The 20,852-nt window shown below is 31.6% G+C and overlaps 1 protein-coding gene across 4 annotated transcripts in view; it reads right to left on the reverse strand.

Annotated features, from left to right (window-relative positions):
* Window positions 1-20,852, reverse strand: part of LOC105258839 (basement membrane-specific heparan sulfate proteoglycan core protein) — a 193,992-nt gene that overhangs the window by 114,137 nt on the left and 59,003 nt on the right. For all 4 annotated transcript variants that reach the window (XM_011270376.3, XM_025411650.1, XM_011270374.3 and 1 more), the window contains exon 3: window positions 1,316-1,470. In XM_011270376.3, coding sequence (XP_011268678.1) covers window positions 1,316-1,470 — 155 coding nt within the window. The remainder of the gene's footprint in view (window positions 1-1,315; window positions 1,471-20,852) is intronic.

Here is a 20,852-nt window from a genome sequence, read left to right on the forward strand (position 1 = left end):
CTTATTGTTAGCGAAACATAAAAACCGATCGATCACGCTGAAATTCAACGAGAATATAAATCAACGTACGAGCGATTTTATTTAATTAAGAAGGAAATGTAATCTTTTTTACGCCTTTTGATTGAATAGCGACGTTAAGGGACTGCGTTGCATTCTGCGCGCGGATGCCATAATAATGGCGAGATTTGCATTTAATCAGGCCGGAACCTCCTCGCTGCGTTTCTTGCCGGTCGTTGTGAATGCAATCCATGCAAGAATGCCTGCACGCGTTTTTATCCTGCTGTTATTCTACATGAGGACCCCCGTGAAAATGCTGCCGTTGTTTCGCAGCACGTTGGATCACGCGAGTTTCCCGTAATTGTTTGCAGTTAGCGGCGAACTGTCTCAGGACAGCGTTATTGTTCACTTGTCGAGACTTTGAGAGTTCCGCTGTCCCATTTGCATCCCCTAACGATAAATGTTCTTCTGAGAGAGATTTCCATAGCGATACGCGCAAAGTTTCCGCGCAATAGCGACGCGACTTTGCAATTATGCTGCATTAATTGTAGATAGGGAAACAAATATTTGTTGTTATGAACGTAGAGTACAAGCATGTTAAATGGGAATGTTTATGTTTTCGATTACGTTGTCCGAGGGTAAATATGCTCAGTGATGGAGCAATCAAATTGAATCGCATATCGATTAAACTTCAATTACGCGGCATTATATAAGCTTGTTAAATATGCATTACATGCGATTTACTTACGACAAGAGCAAACTTCGACGAAAAAAAATTTTCGTCTTCTTGATCGATTTTTCTGTAGCGTGCAGTTATATAATTCTCGTTAGAACGTAAAGCCACAAGCTCATATACTTTAATCTCGGATCTCTGTTTCAGGTATTTTGAAGTAACACGACAACTTAACATTGTACGAGAGCCATACCGCAGAAATTGTGTTCTATCGTTTTTCAAACCAGCAATTTCGCAACATTAATCAACGTGATTAAATCAACGGTAACAGGGAATAGCAGCTTGACGTGATAATGTGCGAAGTAATACAGTGCACGAGCGCCGCATATTTCATAGCTTATTTTAAATAAGATTTTAATTAGATTCTATAGAATCAAATATCTTCACGCTTTTATATCGTATAATCCATTATTTATTCTATAAAATTACCATAATATTTTTGTGCTGAATAAACGACAAATAGTTAAAAAGAATCGGAAGAATTGATGCATTGTCGGCGAGAATTCTCCCCTGGATTTTCTATCCGACATACAGGAAAAAAAAACAATGGATATGTGGTAAATGTAGCATGAAAATATCACTCACCACACGGTCGCCTGGATGCTTGACATAACAATTCAGCTCCGCCGTCTGACCGACAATGGCAGTGACATTTCGCGGTGCAATATCGTCGAATTGAGGTTTGTCCCAAGATCTCGTCGGCTTGCTTCCTGCTACCACGCTGGCGATACTGGAACCACCTGAAACAAAACATACCACTTTGTAATGTGTATTGAAAATATAAAATAATTTTGCGAAAATATTTTTTCATTTAATAAAATTAAATTTAAGTTTTGTGAATTTTTTAATGACTGATTACAACCATTTATTGTTTCTACAGTATTAGGTTCTACAATTGTTTCTATAGTAAAATTTGGCCCTGTGGGAGTAAATTAATTGCATATTTAAATAATCTCACATAATGTGAAGGATTAAGAGTTATTGTGTAGCTTTAAGTTATGATATGAATACTCTTTTCATCAAGTCCACGAAGAATTAAGTTATTGCTTATTCAATTTATATACAAAAAATGGCTCTGGTGATAGTAATATGATGATGAATTCTATCATATAATAATTTATTTAATTCTATCATATAATAATTTATTTAATACATTTAATGAAGAAATAACATAATTAGAATTTTGATTCTTAGGATATAATAAAATTTGTAATTAAATTAGAAGCATTAGAATGTTCTGTATACAAATAAAATTTTTTTTTTGTATTTATGTTATTTAACATAACATTTTATTTGTCTTAAATATTCCTTTGATTTGTTTATTTAATGAAAAATTTGTCAATAAATGACAAGTTTCTTTATAAAAGAATATTTGTAAACAGAATCTATAGATATTTTATATCTTGTATCATCTTAAAAATACCCAACAGTACGTAAATATACACAACATTATACGTATTTTATTATTAAAAATTATCCGAAAAAATATCAAAAAACTTCTGTCGAGAAATACTTTTCTCTGTCAAGAAGTTTAATAAAATAAATCCATGGACAAATCTTATCTAACGAAACATTGACCGGACTATATAATTCATGCTAAAGTCAAAGTCGAAAGTTAGGTGAATATGGAAACTCTCAGTATATCGTACATTCAAACGAGATTAGATGCGGAACTTACTTTATAACATCAGAAGCAGCAGCCTGAATGAAAGTTGCGCATGCCGTAGGTAATTGTAATAAGTACTTGATTAAATCCGAACTCGAGAATTATAAAGATTAATATGTTAATACACCGTTGCTTACAATTTACAATTGTATCTATAATTCGTAAAACATGACGCTTTGGTATTCCTGCCAAGAATATAACTATTTACTTTGATTTTGTATCAATGCAAGTTATTTAAAAATTAATGAATATATTAATTAATAAATATACGCACATCTGTATTTCCTACATTTCGTCAACTTCACTAGCAATGCACATAATAGAGAAATAATATAGTAATATATAAATCAGTAAGGGAAATGCGCTTTAATTGGATAAAATATAATTGGATAAAATATTTAGAAAATTTAATTTAATTTATTAATTTAAGATTTTTTAAAATTTAAGTATAATTAAGTATGTATTAAAATATATGCAATATTAATAATGTACAACGTACATATATATATTTTTATAAATGACATTTTTTCAAAAAACCATCTTTATTTAATTAAATATATAAAATTCTTCATTATTTCTCAACAGCATTTTATTTATTTTTCAAATTTTTATCTTTATAAACAATTTTCTTGACTATAAACATTTCTATTAAATTTTATTTTATCTTTAATTGTTTGAAATATAACATCAATTAAACGATATTTTCATTTTTTTAAAATGGTTTTTGTGTAATATTTTTATATTAAATAACCTTTATTTAATATTTTTTTGTTTAATATTTTTTTCTACTCATCAGTGAAAACAACACGAATGGCTTTTATTCACGCGCTCATTCGCTATAATAACGCTATGGGCGGTTTTTTTTAAATATTAAAATATTAAAAAATAAATTGTATATGCGTACGCATATATATAAAACTCAACATCAATATTTAATATTTTTATATGTATAATCCTTTTTCTCTAATAATTAGCATTATTAGCATTATTAATATCTTGTCCAATTGGGATAATGTATGTATGTATTATTTAATGCATGTTTAATGCATTTCTGACTACATTAACTGCAGTGTCCAATTTACAGAATACTAATTAATATCTTGCTATCGTGTAGCTAGATTGTAAACATTAGCTTATATTAACATAACTAATAAATGCCAACTAATAAATCTTTCAATATTAGTTCAATATAATATCAGTTCTCTTTAAAGGAAAAAATATATTAGTAATCATATTGTAAACTATTTGTGATTTGATGCGTACACTAAGAAATATTTAATTAAAAAATATTATATGAGAAAGAAAAAAATGTTGTTAAAATTAATAATACCTTCATTTTTGAACATTTTCAGAAAATTTCAAGGAAAAGACTAATAAACTTATTTTAATTTTATTTAATAATTTTCAGAATTCAATTTCATAATTCAATTTCATAATTTTTAGGAGAGGGAGAGGGAAAAAAATATCAGTATTCCAATAACGCTTTATACGATCGTTATATAACATATCCCAGCACCAATTTTATTTGATTTAATCATTCAACTTGCGATTAACGGAGATTTCGATCGTGCGAAGATCATCATTATCATAAACTCAGGAATAATTAAATATAATGAAAAAGAACGCAGACAAGAGAAGGACGAAATCGGAAATCCCAATGGAACCATGCAAGAAGGGAGAGATAGGACGCATCCGATAAAATTCTCCATTGTATCCCAGGGAAGATGGGACTTCGGTGCAGGTAGAAATTGAAATTGTTACGAGGTACATGCGAAAATTGCGGAAATAGCATGACCATGCTCAGGACATAACAAAGATGTAACGAGATCAGAAAGTTCGGTATTTTGAAAACAATGAGCTGCTAAAATTAATTCACCGCAAGCATTGTCAGTTTGTTCTTTTCTTTGCTTTTGTTATAGAAAATATAAGAGCAAAGAAAAAATTTTATTTAAAGTGCGCATAAATTATAAGTATTTACATAATCCTCAATATTGCTAACAATTATTACATAATAGAATATGGCAGAGACACAAGAGATGTATAATATCTTATATAACGTATAATGGGATTGTGCACGCGATTCTATTTTTGCTGAGATACATTGATAATTATAAGTCCAATTTAATTGTTTCCTTGTCTGCGCAAAATGTATGCAATTTTATTTTAATGATAATCTGTTTATAGTAAATTAATTTACATGACGAAATATTTTATATAATACCTTAATATACATATATTGCATATATATCAAATATATTTTATATGTATTTATTTATTGTATTTCTGCATTTCCCAGACGAATTTCTACATTCCTCGGAGTTGTTTCGCCATCCAATAAAGCATTCTCTCACAACTTTCGATGAACACCGGGAAATGAAAGCGATCGAACTCAGTTCTCGATACGCAAAGGCTATCCTCCTCACTGCACCTTGCACGAATTCAATAAGGTTCTGCATTCTGCGCACTCCGCGGCAACAATAACTTCTTGTTATAGTCACGGGACGGGTTAAGCAAACACCGGTTACGAGAACAATACAGGCACTGCCCACTCGTCGGATGATTTTCCAAACTTTGTACCTTCTAGTCGGGGCACGTAATTCGAGTTGTTTGATCTGTAGCTTTGAACTCGGTGGAAAACAACGTGCTAGTGAAATTTTCTACTTCGCCTTTAAATTTAGTCGCAACGTGAACAATGTCTGTCTTGATTTTTGATTTTACTCTTCGTATAATCCACGCCTATGTTCTAAGCTTTACCTTATAATTTAAATTTGCAATAACAATCTCACAAGCTGAATTATTTCAAGAAAAAAATTATTATAATGTAATAATAATATAAAATTTAAAATATCTTAAAATAATCTTAATATTTTAAAAGAAAGTATAAGCAAACAATCTCGTTAAAGATATATATCACTCTTGTCAGCTTTCAAGTTCTCATGCGAAGGAAATAGTGTCACAAAAAGATATGTTATGATATATTTCTTAGCCTTTGACAAAATTATTACGTGAAAAGCAAAAATTCTCTCTTTCTCGTCAATAATAAACTAATAACTAATAAACGCCGTACACGATGAAAAGTGAACGCGATAATGCAGTTAATGTCAAAGCACGTTGCGCTTTACTCACGATCTTGCTGTATTTCACCGCGTTAAGCCGACGCGTCGAATCTTGGGGCCGGCACTGAAGCAATATTTATTTCCTGTTGCGATAGCGAAAAGGGGAGCAAATGCCTGTACAAAGTGTCCCATTGTTACGATACTCTATAGTATTTCGACCGATTTCTATTCCAGTTGCACTCGAAACTGTACAGGCGATATTTCGAAATGGATCGTATCGTCGATTTCGGCATCAAGTGCATTGCCCGAAGGGTCCGTTCTTTTCTAGCCATTTTATTCCATTGCCCGCTTCGTCGCAATTCGTCGCGGTATGCGCTCGATCGACTCGCAGCAATATGAGCATTCCCTTTTAGCTATATTCGAGAAGCTGGATTTTGCCATATGTATATATATATATATATATATATATATATATATATATATATTCAGATAAATCGATGACTTGTGAACGACGTCGACGGCAATTGCGTCAAGATCGAGAAATGATATTTGTTTTTATTATTTCTCTGCCCTGCAATTTATGTGTGGGCGTGTGAAACAAAATAAAATAAAGTGCATTGCGAAATATATGCAATCTCTACATCGCAGATTATTGTAATAGATACGTGAACGTGGTAAATTCATTTTTCCATAAAGAAAATTTATTATATATTTATTATATTTATTATATTATATAATATTTATTATATTTTTTATATATATTTATATAAATTTTATATATATTTTTGTAGTTTTATATTTATTATATTTATCATATAATATTTATTACATTTTTATTTTAAAAATCAATAAATGTAATAAATCAATATATTTGTAATATATGCGAATTTCCAATTCGCTCGTCATTTTGCAAAATATCTTGCAAGAGTTTTAAAGAATATTTTCTTCCCCCAAAACGTTTTCTCATGAAAATGTAAAAAATCAAAATATATTTATTGTCGAAATATGCAACACATCGATTAAAATTGAAAGATATTCATTTATACTTATGGTATCCATTTCTTGAACGGCAGGAGTAATTTTCGAGGGGAACAATATTGAGCAAAAAGAGTAGGAAATTCAATTGCTCTCCAAACATAAAAACGTTAGATTCTCTATCTCTCTCTTGCTCTCTCTCTTTTTCATTCGAGGAATGTCATAAAAGATTAAGACATCATCTCGTGGCAGACATCTTGCGAGATCGAATTTGCAGGCGCGCATGTTTCGCGAGTGGAGTTAAGCTTCCGTTCCCGTGGGTAGCTCGACATGGTCGATAACGATAACGATATGGCGAGGCAACGGGTTGCGATCCCGCGCCCATATGCCTCCTCTGGGATGGGGCACAATATTCTATTAACACGACGGTTTATACGGTCGCGCATACCTCGTAAATAGAACTGAGCAAACAGATTCCCGGCGCTTCGACGCAGCCATCGGCGCGCTTTGCCGCGCTTTGCGCCCGTTCGGCAATTTCATCAGCGCCCTGGCATAACTGAAAACCGTGAAAAATGAGGACGCAGGAGAGAGGCGAGGGAGCACAAAGACCTTCCGGCATTTTCCGGAAAAATGTTCGCGCGCGCTGTGATACGCGCCGGAGCAATTTATCACTTTCAGAACGCCGCGACATTAATAAGCGTTTCGGGTCAGACAATGAGCGGTAGAGTAATTCTGACGGGCAAGCCGCGCGTATCTATTCGTCTCCAAAGGATTTGTCGCTAGCGGGTAAAGGAGTTCTCGGTAAAATGGAATATTAATGTTGTATATAGACCTTTACATTCAAGCGACAAAAATATTCGCAAAGTGCTTGGATTTTATGTATTTCAATATCGATATGACTGTTTAATTGAATTATACGTTTTCTCATTGTACGTAATAATAATGGGACACATGTATATAACAGATACATAGTTTGTCGTAGACTGTATTACTTTTATATAATATAAAATGATTATACAAATTTTATATCAATTATCACATTAGTAACATTAGAATCCGGTTAATAGAATATTCTTTCGTACGGATCATTGACGATTGTCATATAAAGTTAATGTATAAATATAGTGAAAAATATAGGTTACACAATATATCTTATCAGCCACTTCTTTTCGTGAAAGCTCGCTCGAAATGATATCTATTTTTTAAAATTAAGATTTTTAACATTTTTTTTAACATTATATTATTATATTATATCATATTATTATATTATATCATATTATATTACAATATATCACGAACTGTGATATAAATCTGAAATAATTCCTTTTAATACGATCCATTAAAAATTTATATGTATTGTGAGGCTCTCATAAATCAAAAACGTGAGCTATAACATGCATATATGTTTCTGTTCCATGAGTAAAGATAATTTAAATACACGTAGCTGGGAAGACGAGTCATCGAAATAAATAATATCGCGTGTGTCGGGGAGATAGTGGACGCATGTGAAACATAAATCCAAAATTGCTCCATCTATCTGTACAATCGAGGAAGAGAACAATATGGGAATCGGAGTAATAATCGCGAAAAGCAACACTATTCTTCGACGGCAAAAAGAAAAGCCTGAACACTGAAGTTTGAAAAATCGAATTAATATTTTATTGGACGGTAAAGTAAAATGACGTATCAGATTATTGATATTATGAAATTTCACGATAAAATGCTGTTAATATAGATGCGAAAGCACGACTCTCGATTCTCGATTATCGATTTTAATTATAAGTATAAAAGATTCTATTCTATTTGCCCCATTTTTATCTTCATATTATTAAGTATAATTCTCCTTCTTTCTATTTTACTATAAACATATTATCCACTTTTATTTGTATGTTTATATCAAACATAATTGAAAAAAAATTATTATATTAGATCAATATAATTATTTCTTCAAAATATATTTCTTAAATTATTCGAGGATTATAACATGATTTTTTTATATATCGTACAAAATAAAAGAATCTACAGTTAAAAACTTTTCTATTTATTCACCTACATATATTATAAGATATGCCCAAGTTTTTCGAGGCAGAAATACATTTAAGCAAGATAAATATACTTCAGCAACTCTCTAATCTAACAATTTATCTAATAAAGCACGATTTCACTTATATATCATACGTAGTAAGCTTTCAACAGCAAGCTTTCAATAGTAAGCTTTACGAAATCCATTAGTGAGTAACTAGGGAATGTTCTATCGAGCAAAGTCAGCAGTTAAATTTGCAGATATTTAATCTCACGAGACCGTTTAACCTCGCATTAAAGGCGCCAATTCTAAAGCATATACGTACATATGATTTAAAGAGTATGCAGTCATCAAGAATCGGGCCGAATAATCAAAAGAATTTACCCTAGATAAACTCTATTTCCTGTTTGAAATTCTAATGACACTTGACCCTTGATCAATATTGGATATAGCAAGATCAGAAAACACAAAAAAGTGTGTACATTGAAATTTGATGTTTGTAGATTTAATACGCCGCGAATTAGCTATTAAGCGTGAACAATGCCGTAATCTTGCTTGGTACATCTGTTCTATCCGGGCGCGATAATGCTTATTGCGCAGTAAACGACTCCGAATATTAAGGCAATAATGGTGAAGATGTTCGATAATTTCAGGAGCAGCTGTAAAAGTAAGTTTAAATAAATGTCATCTTTTCTCTAAAGATTTATTGCATCAAATATAACTTAGGATAATTATTATATTAACATTTATTAAGATATTTTATATTCTAAATATATTAAATAAAATCATAGAAAATTCTGTCCAGGCTTTATAATCTCCTGCCTTTTCATATATTTATTTTGAATTTAAAATTGAATTATTTTTTTTATTCAACTACTTCTTTTTATCTGTAGATTTTGACTTTAATTTATGATATTTTTGAGAGACATAACATTTATATTTTAAATCATATTGTTTTAATTCTATTTTAACAGTATATATTTCAACATATTTAATTCTGACTATATAATTTATTCATATTATGATATATGTATATATATTAAGCTATTTTTATACTTTTTTTTTAGAAATTGATTTTGCAATTTGCTTTCGCTATTTGTACAAACTTATACTAACTAGTATGTTCAACATATTATAGCACAGAGGTATAAAAAGTTTATTATTCGAATGAAAATGACAAGAAAGTAAATTGCAAAAGCTGTATGATCCGAGATAATGATGAGTCAAGACTAGAGTATGTCGAAAATGCGTTCTCGCGGTTAAAGGAAGACGGTCGGGTTGAAGAGTATTGGTCTAGGATGGCGCAGAAACGTGGATGAGACTCGACGTAGCCTGGTTCAAGGAAATTGCCACTCAGAAAGTTACGTAACTGAAGGGGATTACAAAACTTATTGTATGGGGAGAAAACGAGGCGCCGAACGGAGTCGCGATACCGTATTCTTACAACCCACAACGCGAGTCTCACATGAAAAGGGTCCAATACCCATCTTAGATAACTTGAATGTAGAGCAGTACAGAGGGAGAGCGATATGAGGTAGTTGTGAAAAAAATTTTGCTCGCCGCAAGTTAATCCGTTTTTTTTTAATTATAATGTATTAAGCAGCTATTACTAAAAACATAGTAATTATTTTAATCAAAACCATAATTATTTAAATTATTATACTAAATTTATAATTATACTAATATTATACTAAATATTTTATAATGTAACGTAAAATATAAACAATCTTGAAAGTAGAAATTGGAGTAAGCATCAAAGTTTGAGAGATACGCAAAATGGAAAATTAAGAAAACTTGAAATCGATTTGATCTAAGAATTTAAGATTGCATCGTAAAGAATTGAAAAGGGAATCAGGAACACTCTTATTCCAGAAAATTGCCACTCAAGAAGTTACATAACTGAGAAGATTGCAAAACTTATTGCGTAGAGAGAAAACAAGTCATCGACCAACATTGCAATGCAAGCCCAACTTCTTGAAATTCCATTCTTGCATGCTGTTTTGAAGCGGAACATAAGTAAGATATCTCGCATCTGCAGTATCATAATTCTTCCCACAAGTACAATGTGCAAATTATACGCAGAACGACTATGCATTGTCATCTCTTTCGACTCCGTACAGCAGCCAGCGAGCTGGTCCCCGAACGAAGGAAGTAATTTCGCATAGATTACACTATCACGAGAGGAAACTCAATAGCAGATGCATTGGATCACTTTATTTATATTCTATTCTATTTTAATATTCTATTCAAGAAGGGAAGAAAGACTCATGCTCTTATTTTCTGAATTGTAACTTTGCATCACATGTATTGCATTTATATACATATATAACAAGTTGTATATACATTATCATATGTACTTAAGTATATAATCGAAAAAGGTTATAAAGGCAAAAGAAAATAACAAAATCTATAAAATAAATTTAATTTAATAATAAATTAATAAATTAAATAATAAATTAAATTTATTTAATTTAATAATAAATTAAATTTATTTTTTAGATTTTGTTATTTTCTCTTTCTTCTCGCCCTTATAATTTTTTTTGATTATATAAGTACATATGATAATGTATATTGTATCGATATGTAAATGCAATACATGTGATGCAAAGTTACAATTCGGAAAATAAGAGCAGTCTTTCTTCCCTTCTTGAATAGAATATTAAAATAGAATAGAATATAAATAAAATGTAGAAAATAGATTTAGGGAAATAAAATAAGTTCAAAGATAATCTGGAGATAATTTAAAAATCTGCAATTATTACAGAAATTTAACTTTCAAAATTAGTTATCAAATCAATTTATTAGATAACGATTAACTAGATTAAGAAGAGCATTGTTTTTTTATATCAAATTTATATTTTATGCACGATATGGTTATATTGTAACCATGTAAAATATTTTCCAAGCTCGAGGTAAAAAAAATAGCATTTCATAATTAGAAGTCAAAAAGATCAATTCCATTTTTTAATAAATTTTTAAAATAATTTTAATAATAATTTTAATAATTTTAAAAAGAAATTGAAATTAAAAAATTTGCACAAAATAGAAAATTGATTAACGAAACTTCCGAGAGTCTCATATTATTCCAATATCAAAGAGTTTTGGTTAAATAAAATTATAATCAAATATAAATGCAAATGGTGATTAAAAAGTTACATAGAAACTTTATCTAAAAATTCAGCTCTCTCGCACTATTGATTAACTTTATAATTCATCGGTTTTCTTTTTTGTAACCCGTGAGATACCGACCTTTATTCGCGCTCGACAAGTAGAACATTTAGACCGGAAGAGAATTGTAAAGTCTACTTCATGGAAATTGCTCGCGAAAAATACGTAACTTATGCAAAGAGAAAACGAACATCGACCAATACTGTTACACATTTCTGAGGCTTGAAAATGGTATTCCGGTGCGGAGTCGTGTGTCGCGTACATTTCCGGTCGCGTACGCTGCTTCTAAGAGGAATCGACGTCTGGCATTTCCTCGCTTCCTTCGCAAAAGTTTGAATAGCTTCAGGCTATTCCTTCGATGAAGGATGAGAGCAGTTGGCAGACGTGGTCATTTGTTATTTACTGATCGTTACACTTCGACGTGACAGAAATGTTCGGTGGATTCTGACGGAGATGATGACGACGGTACTTGGTTATTACGTGCCCTGATTTCTTTACAGACTTGCTGATATTCTCGTTTTCCCATTCAATTGTCTTATAAATAGGAAATGAATAGTTCATTTTAGCAAAAATATGATGGATCAACAAATAGTTCACAAGGATTTGCATATTTCCACAAGAGTTCTTCATATTTTTGTTTGTTGAAATTTCTATTTGTGGAGATTTGCCGTTCTATTAAAATTTACGGGTTTATATTACATATAAAATGTATTATTTAAATTATTACGAACAAATTATAGTTAAATTCTAATATTCCAGATTTGAAAGAAGTCTTTTGATAATAATTATGTAATAATTATGGACCAGGATTATATATATGTCAACAACTGGCAGAATGCCCGATGAACGAATGTCTTATGCTCGGAAAAGATCCAGGCGGAGTGAGAGGCGTCTATTGCCGAAATTTCGTTTACAAGCGGCCTGAAGAATCTAATTACGGCCATGATTATAGATAGCGACACGCGAGAAGCACAATGTGGCTCTGTGCCAATCAGGATTCGTCACGCGAAGAAGAGAGTAGCTCTCCGACGTGTCTTCTGCGGGCATTTCGCTCCTCTTCAGATTTTGGCAAGGATGCGAAATCACAAGGATGCCAGACTCCGAACTTCTTCACTATCATGCCTACGAGAAATTTTCTCGAATTGATATTGCAATAAATTATTTGGTGTTTCATGTCGGGCGATTGATGGACTGATCGATCCGTGCTTGATTCAAATGACTGCCAACTTTGTTGTTTCATGATCTTTTATTACATTCTTTATTGCATTCTTTAGCCCTGCTGCAAACGTCGCGCAGACTCACGAATTATCCGGAATATTTGCGAAAAATTAGACCAAAAACATCACAATTTTATCAAAGAGTGTATTATTTTGTCTCGTTTTCTTTCGCCATAAAATTTGATTCATTTCATTCGTACTCAATCGCTGCCACGCACGTTGATATGTGAACTGTATAAGTCTCACCTGCATAATTCCATATTAAATTGCGAACCTTTTCAATCCGACATTATACAATTGCATTAACTGCATCAATCGCATATTATTGTTTTTTATCATTTACGCATGTGCTATTCTTTCTTCTTAATGTAATGATATCGATTAATTTTTCAGATATTGCATTTTTATATTTTTGATGTTCTCCTCACTTTCGTTCCGATCTATCCCGAACTACCCCTATTATATATAAGTTGCTGAGCTACTGTGTTAATTATCATCCTAATTTCCATTTGCTTCTCCGTCTTTAGTTAATGTCTACATTATTTGCGTTTTTTTTGTGTGGTGCGACTCTTCGTATCTGACACTAAATAATTCTAGAATTGTCGCAATTATCTTTCGAGTAGAAATTGCGGATTGAAGAAAATTCTCTTACAGTTAGAAAAAATATGCACAGCATATATAATAAAAGTATCGCATTATCTTCCAAAAATACAGGAAACACAAGTAAATGAATAAATTTTTTTATCTTTTTTCGCCTAGCTATTTTGCTTTCATATTCATAAAATTATTAAAATATAAAATATATTAACAATAAAATATAATTTGTAAAATATAATTTATATATATATATATGTATATATAGATTTTTTTTTCAGTAAAATTTTCTGTTTCTATAACAGATGCAATATTTCTGATTGGTATTATAATTTTCTCTCTCTCTCTCTCTTTTTCTCTGTCTGTCTCTCTCTACACAATGTTGTGTATAAAAACTTCTTTCTCTGCTAAAAAAATCGCTTCGAGATCCGAGATGTAATCTTTGCAAAAATTAAGGAACGATAATGGCGTGAAGTACCTCTTCTTCGTAGCAAAGTATACGAATAATAGAAGTTTTCTTTGAAACATACACTGCACATCGTGTCGGTTGGGATAAACTTCCAACGTGAGAATATTGGGCGAAAAAGAAAGAGAAAGAGAGAGAGAGAGAAAGAGAGAAGGGAATGTGAGAGGTCAGCAGTATATTCAGACCTAAAGTTACCACACTGTACGGACATTCTTCTCGTAGCGATCATTTTTTTTCTCTATCCCGGCAACTCCATCTCGGAGAGAGAGAGAGAGAGAGAGAGGGAGAGAGAGTTGGCGCCGAGCGCGAAGCCCCGTTAAAGCCTTCGCTTTAAAGCTTTGCAACTTGAGCAGAAAGTTCGCGTTCGAACTATCGGTAAAACCTCGCCACAGTATAAGCCCGACCTTTCTAATATTATTATTGTCCTAGGCGCGGCACCTCCCGGTGTCCTCGTTTTATTTCTTTGTTCTGCCTTTTTCGTTTTACTTTGCGCTTACTTTTCGATAGAGGGGACACGTAGCGGCCGGAAAAAAGTCGCCTCGTCGAAATCACCTTGCGACAGCACTTGCATTATTTAGCGTATCTTTTTCTGTAATTGCATGCAAATCTTAATACAAGTTCGCGATGGAAATAATAAACGTTGTTTCGAGATTCCAGCTCTTCTAGCTCCACTCAATTAAGTATTACCGCCAATCAATTTTCATGGTTGCATTCCATATAATAGGTCTGGTCTTGTTTATTATTGTTGTGACCGTCAATGAGACAATATTTTTCTTCTTTGGTATCATTATTTCAAGACATGCCATTTCAAGATCTGAGTATAATACTTATTGATTAGTAAAGCATCTCTCGTTGAATAAATAATTTTTCTTTAAGACAATATTCTCGAAAATAACAACTTGTGGATAAAGAAAAATATCTTGGCTTGAAAGGCTCCTCTTAAATCATTTGATGTTTGTGCTTCTTCAAGATTTTATCTGTCTGTTGCTTTAATTGCACAAGTATATCTTATAACTGCAAAACAGAAGAATTGCATGATAAGAACGTAATAATAATAAAATAATAACTGCATGAGAAAATAAAAAAAAAATAATTTATTTATTTATTAAAATATTTTCTCTATGCAAAATGTGTTTGTTTATTCAATATTTTATCAGTAAATATTCTACATAATTTTGTAGTAGTTTTCATAATTTCTTATTTCAAAAGTATTTGGCACAGACAACAAAGAAGCAAAAACAATTATTGCAATTCACATAAACAATATATGTTTTTGAATTATAAATTATTTTTAAAAAATGTTATTAGATTAGATATTAAATATATTAAATTAAAGTGGTATAATATTTAAAAACAATAAACAAATTTTATCAATAAATTTAAATATGAGAAAATATATGTAATTTTACTGTGCTTTAATTGTTTATTATAAATTTTTCTAAAAAATAGCAAATATTTCTCTCATTATTTTATTTGATTGACATTTCATTATTTTATTTGATTTATTTCATGCTAGCTTAATAGATGTTTAATTATTAACTTCGTTTTATTTAATTTTATGCGTATGCAAAATGTAATTATCAATTAATAATTATAATTTTTTTAGGTATATAAGCCATTCATTATGCAAATATGTATCATTATTAAGTTTAATATTAAAAATAAATTAATATGGAAAAAATATATTTATTAAAATTAATGCAAATTCATATATAAACTATGCATCTTTTCAATATACTCGTAGTTAATTAATTTAATTTATAATGCTATAATAGTTAATTTATTCTATTCAATTATTTTTTGTAAATTTTAGATAAAATTATTTTCTCTTAACGTATCAGTTCAATTTAAATAACTAATATAATATATGACCGCTTGATTGTCAATTACATTTCATTAAATTAATACATACTTTAGCAGATGGGTCCTAAATTAAATTCGCATATTAATTTACGCATTATATTATTTTTAACAGCATATCGCAAGTAAGCATTATTTTACACAATAAAAAATGAGTAACTGAGAAATTTTATCAATTTTTATTTTATTTAACAGTGAAGTATGAAAGTTTACATCTTGTATATATCTTAAAATGCCTTCTAAAACAATCTTATAATAATGTCAATTAATCAAAGTGTTGGTAGATTCATTATTTCAATCGAAGGATTTATACCAATGTTATATCTACCAGCGAATGTTATTTCCTTCATCAGTAAGCGCAACGGCATCTTTTATACATCGGTATAGACATGAAATGAAATCCTATTGTAGTGAGTATTATTGAACGTGCGAAGAAGCGGTGAGCAAAGCGGCAAGCAAAACGGCTATAGCGAAGCAATTGCGTTATTAATACGCCAAGAACGAGCGAATAAAGTTATACATTGGAACAGCATTCATTTCTCTTTTGTGGCAGTTAATATTGAAGTAACGCAAAATTGAAGAACGAAAATAAATTTTGTACCGAAAAAGAAACTTATGGAATTATTATCGTCAAAAAATATCGCTTGTTCACCAACGCTAGAATTTCAATAATATCAATAAATGCGACGTATATGCATTGAAATTATTTCATCCATTCATGATATAATTAAATGTCATTGTCATTCACTGTCAACTCAATTCGGCATATATATATTATACAAGTATTTTAAATAAAATCAATAATACACGCCCTTTTAATGAAGGTGCGTTATTCGATTTTAGCACAAGGTCTGACTTTTCATTAGCATTTAAATACATTTTATTAACAATATAACTAGCACGTGTCTGGCCTACGATTATGTATGAGTATATGTTGAAAACAATATCATTTGAGAAATCTTTTACTTGTAGCTACAACTATCTACTACCATTATAATAATTTATTTATTAAAAATATAGAGTATATCATATATATATATATATATATATATATATATATATATATATATTACGCACGGATGTGATTATGGAGGTAAATGGAAATAATTGATGAATGAACAAATTATTGAGGCTCGATTTATCATGTAAATTAGAAGAAGATTTATCATATAAATTAGAAGAAGATTTATCATGTAAATTAGAAAAAGAGAAATTTAAAAATAATACTTTTAACGTAGCCAGCATTTTTAAAGTCTATAGAATATTCTTGTGTGAGACAATATCGAAACAGAAGAATGGGATCGTAAAATAGAGAAGAGAGAGAGAGAGAGTTCAAGCAAGTTCAAACAGTCGCAACGTCTATCATATTGACTGACACCAGTAAATCGATTATGTACAACCGCGATTGACATTGCGATTGAAAAGAGTTTTTGGATTATTTACGGTTCATTGACGGTTCGCGGCTACCATAAATTCTCGATTATACTCTTCAGACTCACAATAAGAATTCGCGATTCTGTGAAATCAACCGCTATCCCCGAAGAACGATTCGCATGAGCATTCTCAGTCGTTGGCCTGTGGTTGTGCTGCGGGCCGAGATGTTTAATGCAAGCTCATCGATTCACCAAAACCTCGACATTTCTCTCACTCGTGCGGGGCATCCAAGGGATAACCTCCCAAAGATCGCGGTGAAGATTCTATGAGCTATAGGGTAGCTCGTAAATGCAGTGAGGGTGTGACCTCCATACGAGAACCGGAAGCGGCTCTCTCTGCACTGCCAAAATCACCGCATCGGCGTAACTATCGGAATTACACAATGATCGTAGATTTGAGGATAAGCTGATAGAACGAAGCTGCAGTCGCTTGAATTCCCGCAGAGAAGCTACATTGAATATTCATCGACTAATCGATTGGAGAATACGTTTCCAAAGCATATTAAACTTTACATATAAATTTCTGTGAAATATATTTTCGCAGGAAGTAGATTTTCGTCCTCATGATCGAGCATGAGACATTCTCAAGTGCTATGCATTAAATGATATAAATAACATTTCAATAAATATTAGTCTTTTTAAATATTCTTTGACTTTTATCACGTTTGAAGGATTTCGAAATTTATTATATCGACATTTATTTTATTATTTTCAATAATATCCTTTTTTTTATTTTTTTCCCATCGTAGAAAATTGCAAACAATTTATAAAATGTATAAAAATTTGTACGGATTAAATATGATAAAGCAATAAAATCTCGAAAAAGATGTTCGAATTGAGAAGGCGTTACGCCATTGGTTGAAAATATCTTACTTGTACGAGCAGAGATATTCCTCGCATTAGATCCATGATACATCGAACTGGGAGTGACACTCGCGCGCTTCTTGATTAGCCGCATAATTTTTTTCTCTCCCCCCTGATAGCATCGATCACCTCGAGGAGAGAACTTCCCATTCGAATGAGAAATGTTCTCGGACCGCGTTTTACCAAACGGTTCCGCGGGAGCTCTTCCTGATACCTCGATCCCGCGTTTCCCATATTCGAGGCTCGTTCATCGTGAAGCGCGGCTCATGAATTCCTGCGAATGCCGGTTCTTATCGCCGGGACACGTCGTTGCGCATGAAAGGCGCGCTTTTCGGAAGAAGAATGATCGTCGTTTGCGCAAAGACCGTGTGAATTGCGCCATTACATTTTGCGGGGCTTCTTCGCCTGACGCGCTTCTTCATATTAACTTCTTCCCCCGCAATGCCGCATCCCTAACGTTCATTTCTCACTGTAGATACATCGCAAATAAGATTCGCGAAAGCGGCGCTATTGAGGGAAATTACGATGCGTTTACTATTAATCTAGATAATAATCCCTTGAATTATAATGAATTTTCTGATTAAAAAAATATTCTTATCATCTTGCTTTTTCATTTGTTATTCATCTATCCATCCTATTCTAAAAAAAGGCATGTTAAGTCGATTTTTGAATGTATCGCAGTCCACTCGAATGTATCGGTTCATCTCGAAAATCTCGAAATGTGTTGTTGCCTCTTTTCCGTTGCTCTGATTGATTTTTATGGTGTTGCATGTTTCGTGTTATTTGAGTGTTATTTGTCATTTAACATCGCGAAGGTTATATTGACAGTGCAATACAAAGAATTGGTAAATTAATAAGAGAACATAATTACGAAGGAATTGATTGTGTTCATAAAGTAAGTATATATGTCATTAAAAATATATAATGTAACAGAATAAATGGCGCGCGCGAAGTGCGCGCTTTGTTTTGTTCTAATCTCAAAAATCGAAATTGCAAGAAATTATGCAAGAAATTATATTTCCATGCATTGATAGCACTCACAAGAAATTATATTTCCATGCATTGATAGCACTCACGATTCGATAAAAGAGAAAGAGAGTGAGAGAAAACTATGATAAATATTTACAAGAAACACTCTAACATAGTTTCTGCATTACTAGTCAAAGGAATAAACTATCAACATCTACGCTGGCGCACACGTGATCAAAATATATCGTCTAGCATTCAAGATATGTTCGTAGTTACCAAGTTAATGTGAAATATATTTCATACGTGAAGTCTAACATAGCTATTCTTCATCACTTTGGAAAAATACGGTTTATTAAGAAATTGAAAATATATCGTGTGTGCAGATAGTAAAATAGGAACAATTTTTTATATGTTTGTTAATCATTTTCATATACGATATTTTCTCTATATATTTCTTATATTTTAGAATATCCATTTATTTAAGTGGATGACGTGTTTAAGTGAAAGATTTAAATAATTCCTTAGATCTTTTGGAAAAATACACCACAACTTCTTATTTTACTCTAATATAGACTTTTTGAAAATAGAAAAGATTGGACAAGAAAACAAGGTACAAATCATATTTGTTGCTTTCGCTCGCTTCTTTCATTATAGATGAAATCTAAAGAGAATTACAGTCAAAGATTTTTGAAGAACAAAAACAAAAGATCCGAACAAAATGGAACGTTGACCAAGAAAACGACTTAAGAAACGCAACAGAGCTTGACGAACTTCCTATGACATCATTATACCTTAAGAAGGAAACTTGGATGGATCTTCTTGCCTTTCCAGGCGAGAAACTTCACACTTCCATGTCGTCGTCCTCTTATTGTCTTTCAGTCACGAGCGACATGCTTCTGTCCACTGGACCTAATTCTCGTCCTTCAGACCTTTCACTCAGCTGTTTCTAAAAAGCACTGAGAATAAAATGATATTTTCTTTCTCAACAAAATGATACGATATGAGAAAAATTCACATCTTATAATACTGTCTTCAGCCTACTTTTATTCATTTCTTTGTATCGTTAATAAAATCGTCATTGAACATTTTGTATTTTTTTCTTTATTATTATATAATATTTATCTTTCATTTTTTCTTTAATTTTTCTTTTTAAACAAATTGTACATTGTAAATTAAATTTTAAATTGAATTCAATTATATTTTATTAACTGTGTTAAAATATATAATGACAATTTCAATAACATTATAAAAATAAAAATCGACGAATAAAAAAATTGACAAGACTGATCATTATGTAGGATGGATTATACACTATTGAAACTGAAGAATGTGCCAACATTTACATAGAAATTTAAAAAATAGTAATCAAAATAATTCTTTTTACGCAGCTAAATGGACGTATTATTTGAAAACTTATAGCGTTTAAAAATACAAACAACCACAGAAGACTACTTGCTACGCTACTTTTTATCAGTCGGTCCTTCCTATGCAGTCCTCTAAAGCGCGAGTCGCATAAATGTAACTCGCGAAACTAAAAAATTCTTTGTTCTGTATTTCACGAAGCGTTTCTTCGTTCTCGCTGCAGGAGACACAAGCGAGCGTATCGAGCGCCCAAAGCACGCGGCGTATCCTTGTAACTTCAACCGTTCTCTATTTTTTTACGACACGATGGAAGAAAGGAGGTAAAAAAGAATCCGCGCATAAACCACCCCTCCTATTTTACGACGGACGCAGGCTACCCTGAAACTAACGCTCCTTCTCTTCCAGTCGCAGAAACGACAATGACTAGGACAATTTACCGTCATCTGATTTCACCGTCGCGGTGCGATGA

Source organism: Camponotus floridanus, unplaced genomic scaffold (assembly GCF_003227725.1).
Source record: "Camponotus floridanus strain SB8 unplaced genomic scaffold, Cflo_v7.5 scaffold41, whole genome shotgun sequence".
Taxonomy (NCBI): Eukaryota; Metazoa; Arthropoda; class Insecta; order Hymenoptera; family Formicidae; genus Camponotus; species Camponotus floridanus.